Genomic DNA, 7732 nt, shown 5'->3' on the forward strand with positions numbered 1-7732 from the left:
GCGGCCAGGCCCCGCCATTGTCCTCTTAGCAATCTCTCCTTCTACACCACCGATCCTCGCGAGCGAATTCACCATCGCCCATCTCCGAAGCTTCAGTGCATCGGCAACCGCAAACTCGCGACTCGGAATCGGACTCGAACTCGGGCTCAGGCTCGAACTCGAACTCGGACTCGGACTCGGACTCGGACTCTTCGTCGTTACGACTCCGCCGGAACTGATTCCAGATCTCCGGTGGCGAGCGCACCGGAAGGACCCAGGGTGCGTAGTAGGGGAGCACAAGCACGTGGGCCGTGGCTTTTGATGGCCGGAAACGGGGGGGCGGGCGGCGGAGGAGAAGGAACGATGGTGAGGAAAGGAGTGGGTTTGGTTGAGGTGATGGAATCTTTCGGTAGTCGCCATTGTCAGAGAATGAGAATGTTTGAGATTCTTTTTGCTTCGAGTGCTCTATTTATTGAGGGACCTCAGGCGGTTGCGACTTCTTGAAGGGTAAATTTGTAATGTTTCCTAGATCCTGATCTTTCCTTTTTTTTTTTTTATAAATCTTTTGAACACTTGAGCCATTGTGTTTGATTTTCCTTTTTTTATATTTTTAGTAAGGTTTTCCCTTGATTTTCGGGCTATACTAATATCCATATCAATAATTTTTTTTTTTTTGAAATTATTAGCAATACCGATATTATTAGTTAAATAAAATATATTTTCGCCATGATAATCCAGTTTATTTTTTTCCCCCACGAGGCATGAATGTATAAAACCTAGCCCTACTGGGAATTGAAAAGAAGAAACACCAAATCAAGGAAATTTATAGCTGTTTAGAAAAGGAAATAGGATGAGCAATTTTTTTTAAAAAAAAATGTATAAAAACGAAAGAAAAATAATGCAAAAATTGGATAATAAAAAAAGATAGCTTGCAGAAGAAGCTACCTATGCAGGAGCCCTCAAATTCGGGAAACGACGAGTTGTGTTTATCCATGGAAGTTGAAAGTGAAGCGTCGTCTTCTCCATTTCCATTGAGAAAGTGAAGAAGAATAACTGAAACATGGGAAGTTTCCATTTTGATGAGAAGGTTTTCAAGTGTGACGTTTTCGTATCAAAGCTTGGTTTCGCAATCAGTCGGGGACATTCTCGAGAAACCCAAGTCCGATTCAAGGACTTTTGAAGAAAAAAAATTGAATCTTGTGGTTTTGTCACCAAGAAGAACTTTTGAAGAAGTAAAAAAACCATATTTGTACCAATGCAGAAACTTGATGTTGAAAGGTTCGATGACAAAAGGGGATTTACAAAAATGACTTTAAATGTCATTTTTATTTCACGTGATGACCTCCACTTAAAAAAAAAAAGACTACATCATGTGATAACCTTATAATAATATATTTCCAAAAATATCCTTCATTTTTTATTTATTATTAAATTAAAAAAAATAAATTTCAGCTCTCTCTCCTCTCCCGCTCCTCTCTCTCCTCATCCGCTCTCTCTTCTCTCCTGTTCGGTAGTTTTCACTCTCTTCATCTCCAGTCTTTTTTTAACTAATTTGTTGCGAAAAACAACATTAAACTTGGGCATTTCATCGATTCAACACAGATCTGAATAAAAGGTAAGTATTGTTTCTAAATTTGGTTATTAAGTTTGGGCATTTGTGATTTATTATTTTATCATTTTGATATTTAATCCATATGAATATGTTTGAAGCAAAAATGACATATATATCAGCAATACCATGATTCACGTTATTCAAACTGGTCGAAATCATTATATTTGTGAACATGATTCACGTTATTCAGACTGGTCGAAATCATTATATTTGTGAAATTCGTTAAAATGGGAGAATTCGGGAAACTGGTAACATATACATGTCGAAATGGTCAGACTAGTCATACTCCTAACTGGTCATACTTGTCAAAATTGGTCAAACTGGTCATACTCGTGAAATTGGTCAAACTGGTAATACTCATCAAACCTGTGACATTTTTCAAGCGTATCATTTTATCACATTTTGTGTTTATTTTATACAGGTGTAATGGATGCAACTAATGAAAGGATGACGATTATTTATTATAAATCTGGTGGCAAGTGGGTAGTAAATTCGATCGGAGCATATGAATGGGAAGGAAAAGCTAAAGATGCTAAAGGAGTGATATTCCCTTGTCATCCGATTGACTGAATCACTTATGATTTGTATAGTATTACTCGCACCTTTACTCTTGAGATCAGGACTCGCAATAATATTGTGTTTATCAACATCTACACAAATCACAGCCCCATGTGGTCTATTTGATGGCCCAACACCACTGGCAAAATCTGGAACAAAACATTCTCCACCATGTTTATGTCTAACTTCAACTTCCCCGCTCAAATTTACTTTTTCAATCTCCACATATAGCATGCTTCTTCCTCCGTTGAATTTGTCCATCAGATAAACAAAGACTTGTTTGTCGCTCGATATGTCGCCAGTGGTGTTGGGCCATCAAATAGACCACATGGGGCTGTGATTTGTGTAGATGTTGATAAACACAATATTATTGCGAGTCCTGATCTCAAGAGTAAAGGTGCGAGTAATACTATACAAATCATAAGTGATTCAGATTATGAACAGACTATTGTTTTAGGAGAACATGGAATGGATGAAGAACATGCAACTGTTTTAAGAGATGTTGATGGTGAAAGAGATAGAGATGGGGATGATGCAATCGATATGGCATGTGAAACCAATAAAGTTGATGGTTGTGTATCATTTGGCAATGATGTTGATGGCGAGAATAATTTGGCATTGGTAGTTACGGAGGACACATCGTTTTCTATTTCGGTATTCAATTTCAGTGATGGATTGAATTTTAGTATTGGCTACGAATTTGAAAGCAAGGAAGCAGCACAAGAATATGTACGGAAGGGTGCGGTTAAGGCATGTTTTGGTTTTGTGACAGTGAAGTCTACTAAGAAATTATGGGATTTAAGATGCAAGTTTCAAGGTTCAGGTTGTAACTGGAGATTGCGTATCGCAGCGATTTCGAATTCCACACGTTTTAGTGTAAGGTCACATAATCCCATTCATACTTGCAGACCTGTAGCCGAAGCCGAAACAAGTACGAAGGGTTCATCGATGTTGGTTAGAGATTATTTGAATGAAGAATTTTCTGGTAAGCTTGAAACTCCTACACCAAAACAGATAGTAGAACGGATGAAAGTAAAATACGGTGCGACAGTATCGTATATGATGGCATTAAGAGGAAAATATAGTGCTCAAGAAGAGATTCGTGGTAGTCATGAGGAACACTACAGTAGGCTTCCTGGTTGGTTGTACATGTTGACAGAAAGAAATCCTGGAACTAGAGTGAGTCTTCAGTTAGACGATGATCGTAAAAGCTTCAAGTACCTCTTCATTGCCCTAGGTGCAACCATAAATGGATGGAAGTATATGCGTAAAGTGATTGCTATTGATGCAACATTTCTGACGAGTCAATATAAAGGAGCATTAGTCGTGGCAACTGCTCAAGATGGTGATCATCACCAATATCCTTTGGCTTGGGGTGTGATTGATAGAGAGAAAGATGCCTCATGGTTATGGTTTATGACAAGATTGAGCGAAGTAATATTGGATGGTCCCGATATAGTTGTGTTATCTGATCGACATAAAAGTATAATTAAAGCTGTGAGAGAAGTATACAAACAAGCGCAACATGGATTTTGTGTGAGGCATATATCACAAAACTTAAAAGTCCATTGTAACAAAGGTGCAAGAAGAAAAAGTTCAACTGGTGAGACTATCAGTAAATTGTTCTTTAAATGCGCAGCTGCATACACGATCAACGATTTTGAAGTGCTTTACAATGATATGAAGAAAATGTACGATTTTTGTTACTCGTATGACCAGTTTCTATCTAGTCTGACCAGTTTTACTGCTTTTATTTGTGAACTAATGTGAATATATCTCATAATTTGTAGATATCACAAGGTGGCTGAATATATGGAAAAGGATAGTATTACTCGCACCTTTACTCTTGAGATCAGGACTCGCAATAATATTGTGTTTATCAACATCTACACAAATCACAGCCCCATGTGGTCTATTTGATGGCCCAACACCACTGGCAAAATCTGGAACAAAACATTCTCCACCATGTTTATGTCTAACTTCAACTTCCCCGCTCAAATTTACTTTTTCAATCTCCACATATAGCATGCTTCTTCCTCCGTTGAATTTGTCCATCAGATAAACAAAGACTTGTTTGTCGCTCGATATGTAAACCGGCTCAACATATCCTTTTATTGTAGGCAAATAACTTAGCTTGATTTTGGATTTATCTTCGTCTATATCCATGTCAGAATATAACTCTTCAACGAGGCGGCTGTAACTCAAATCAATCGGATGACAAGGGAATATCACTCCTTTAGCATCTTTAGCTTTTCCTTCCCATTCATATGCTCCGATCGAATTTACTACCCACTTGCCACCAGATTTATAATAAATAATCGTCATCCTTTCATTAGTTGCATCCATTACACCTGTATAAAATAAACACAAAATGTGATAAAATGATACGCTTGAAAAATGTCACAGGTTTGATGAGTATTACCAGTTTGACCAATTTCACGAGTATGACCAGTTTGACCAATTTTGACAAGTATGACCAGTTAGGAGTATGACTAGTCTGACCATTTCGACATGTATATGTTACCAGTTTCCCGAATTCTCCCATTTTAACGAATTTCACAAATATAATGATTTCGACCAGTTTGAATAACGTGAATCATGGTATTGCTGATATATATGTCATTTTTGCTTCAAACATATTCATATGGATTAAATATCAAAATGATAAAATAATAAATCACAAATGCCCAAACTTAATAACCAAATTTAGAAACAATACTTACCTTTTATTCAGATCTGTGTTGAATCGATGAAATGCCCAAGTTTAATGTTGTTTTTCATCGTACATTTTCTTCATATCATTGTAAAGCACTTCAAAATCGTTGATCGTGTATGCAGCTGCGCATTTAAAGAACAATTTACTGATAGTCTCACCAGTTGAACTTTTTCTTCTTGCACCTTTGTTACAATGGACTTTTAAGTTTTGTGATATATGCCTCACACAAAATCCATGTTGCGCTTGTTTGTATACTTCTCTCACAGCTTTAATTATACTTTTATGTCGATCAGATAACACAACTATATCGGGACCATCCAATATTACTTCGCTCAATCTTGTCATAAACCATAACCATGAGGCATCTTTCTGGCTACGAATTTGAAAGCAAGGAAGCAGCACAAGAATATGTACGGAAGGGTGCGGTTAAGGCATGTTTTGGTTTCGTGACAGTGAAGTCTACTAAGAAATTATGGGATTTAAGATGCAAGTTTCAAGGTTCAGGTTGTAACTGGAGATTGCGTATCGCAGCGATTTCGAATTCCACACGTTTTAGTGTAAGGTCACATAATCCCATTCATACTTGCAGACCTGTAGCCGAAGCCGAAACAAGTACGAAGGGTTCATCGATGTTGGTTAGAGATTATTTGAATGAAGAATTTTCTGGTAAGCTTGAAACTCCTACACCAAAACAGATAGTAGAACGGATGAAAGTAAAATACGGTGCGACAGTATCGTATATGATGGCATTAAGAGGAAAATATAGTGCTCAAGAAGAGATTCGTGGTAGTCATGAGGAACACTACAGTAGGCTTCCTGGTTGGTTGTACATGTTGACAGAAAGAAATCCTGGAACTAGAGTGAGTCTTCAGTTAGACGATGATCGTAAAAGCTTCAAGTACCTCTTCATTGCCCTAGGTGCAACCATAAATGGATGGAAGTATATGCGTAAAGTGATTGCTATTGATGCAACATTTCTGACGAGTCAATATAAAGGAGCATTAGTCGTGGCAACTGCTCAAGATGGTGATCATCACCAATATCCTTTGGCTTGGGGTGTGATTGATAGAGAGAAAGATGCCTCATGGTTATGGTTTATGACAAGATTGAGCGAAGTAATATTGGATGGTCCCGATATAGTTGTGTTATCTGATCGACATAAAAGTATAATCAAAGCTGTGAGAGAAGTATACAAACAAGCGCAACATGGATTTTGTGTGAGGCATATATCACAAAACTTAAAAGTCCATTGTAACAAAGGTGCAAGAAGAAAAAGTTCAACTGGTGAGACTATCAGTAAATTGTTCTTTAAATGCGCAGCTGCATACACGATCAACGATTTTGAAGTGCTTTACAATGATATGAAGAAAATGTACGATTTTTGTTACTCGTATGACCAGTTTCTATCTAGTCTGACCAGTTTTACTGCTTTTATTTGTGAACTAATGTGAATATATCTCATAATTTGTAGATATCACAAGGTGGCTGAATATATGGAAAAGGAAGAACTTGCTCCCGAAAAATGGGCAAGGTGTAAATTCAAGAGTGAAAGGTATAACTTGTTAACCACCAACGGAGCCGAGTCGATTAACTCCGTCTTGAAGAAGGCAAAAAAGTTTCCATTGCTATGTCTGCTAGATATTTGTCTCGAAAAGACGGTGGAATGGTTCAATAGGTACAGATTGGAAGCCGGTAGTGGTGATCAATCGCAAAAGTTAACACCGTTTGTTTACAAAGAACTACATGAACGATACGAGAAAGCATGTACATTTGAGGTTCAAGAACTGAACAGTATTAGTGGCGAGTTCGAGGTGAGAGATGATAAAGGTAGAAGACACTTGGTTCATCTGGGAGCTAGAACGTGCAGTTGTAAAATGTTTGATGTGGATAGGTACCCTTGCAGTCATGCAATTGCAGCAGCACATACGATCGGAAAAGCCGATATGATATACGAATTATGTTCTGCATACTATTTGCGCGAGACATGGCGTTTGGCTTATCAAGAGACAGTGTATCCAGTTCCTGATTGTAGTGATTGGATCCTTCCACCCGACGTTGCAAATATGACAGTTTTACCGCCCATAGTGGAACAAAGACAAAAAATTGGAAGGCCTAAGCAAAACCGATTTCCTGGACCTGGCGAGGCTCGAAAGAAGAACGTTCGATAGGTTCAGCCAACATATCATTGTCATAAGATCATGTGGGTGGAATGTATTTCTGATTTTGTATTTGGTATGACTGGTTTGACCAGAGTATGACTGTCTCGACGATTTTGATAAATGAGTTTGATTATGTAGGTGTAATGTACATTTAAATTCGTATTTCCGTATTTGTATTTGATATCTCTACTTTGACCATATTATCATATGATTCTGTGGGTTTAATGTACTTTTTTAAACCGATGAATCTCGCAATTTCGAATAGGTCTGACCGTCTGACCATGGTATGACCATCTGACTGTCTGACAGTCTGACCATTCTGGTACAAAAAAAAAGACCTAAATTAAATTCAAACGATTAGAAAAGTTGTATAAGGGTTATAAGAATACATTTTCATCGTTTTAGAGTTCTAATTTCGTGTGAAAAAAAAAAATCTACCAACATAAATCAATTGTGTCCAATGTGTTACACAAACACTACTAGTAGTTTAGGTCTTCTTTGGAAAGAGTTACTTTTGCATCAAAAGAAGATGCTCAGTCCATATTGCTACGACCAATTTCAACTAGATAAATCGATCATACGAGATGATTATTACGATGTTAACACTTTTAAACCGATGAATCTCGCAATTTCGAATAGGTCTGACCGTCTGACCATGGTATGACCATCTGACCGTCTGACAGTCTGACCATTCTGGTACAAAAAAAA

The 7732-nt window shown here is 37.7% G+C and overlaps 1 protein-coding gene across 1 annotated transcript; it reads left to right on the forward strand.

Annotated features, from left to right (window-relative positions):
- The first annotated feature begins 5221 nt into the window (after positions 1-5221).
- On the forward strand, positions 5222-7033 carry LOC104817083. The gene is made up of 3 exons (XM_010546162.1): positions 5222-6029; positions 6186-6237; positions 6337-7033. Exons 1-3 carry the CDS (start codon positions 5222-5224, stop codon positions 7031-7033), a joined length of 1557 nt encoding a protein of 518 aa, XP_010544464.1.
- Positions 7034-7732: the final 699 nt, after the last annotated feature.

This window comes from Tarenaya hassleriana, unplaced genomic scaffold, assembly GCF_000463585.1.
Source record: "Tarenaya hassleriana unplaced genomic scaffold, ASM46358v1 Cleome26, whole genome shotgun sequence".
In the NCBI taxonomy this organism is placed as follows: domain Eukaryota; kingdom Viridiplantae; phylum Streptophyta; class Magnoliopsida; order Brassicales; family Cleomaceae; genus Tarenaya; species Tarenaya hassleriana.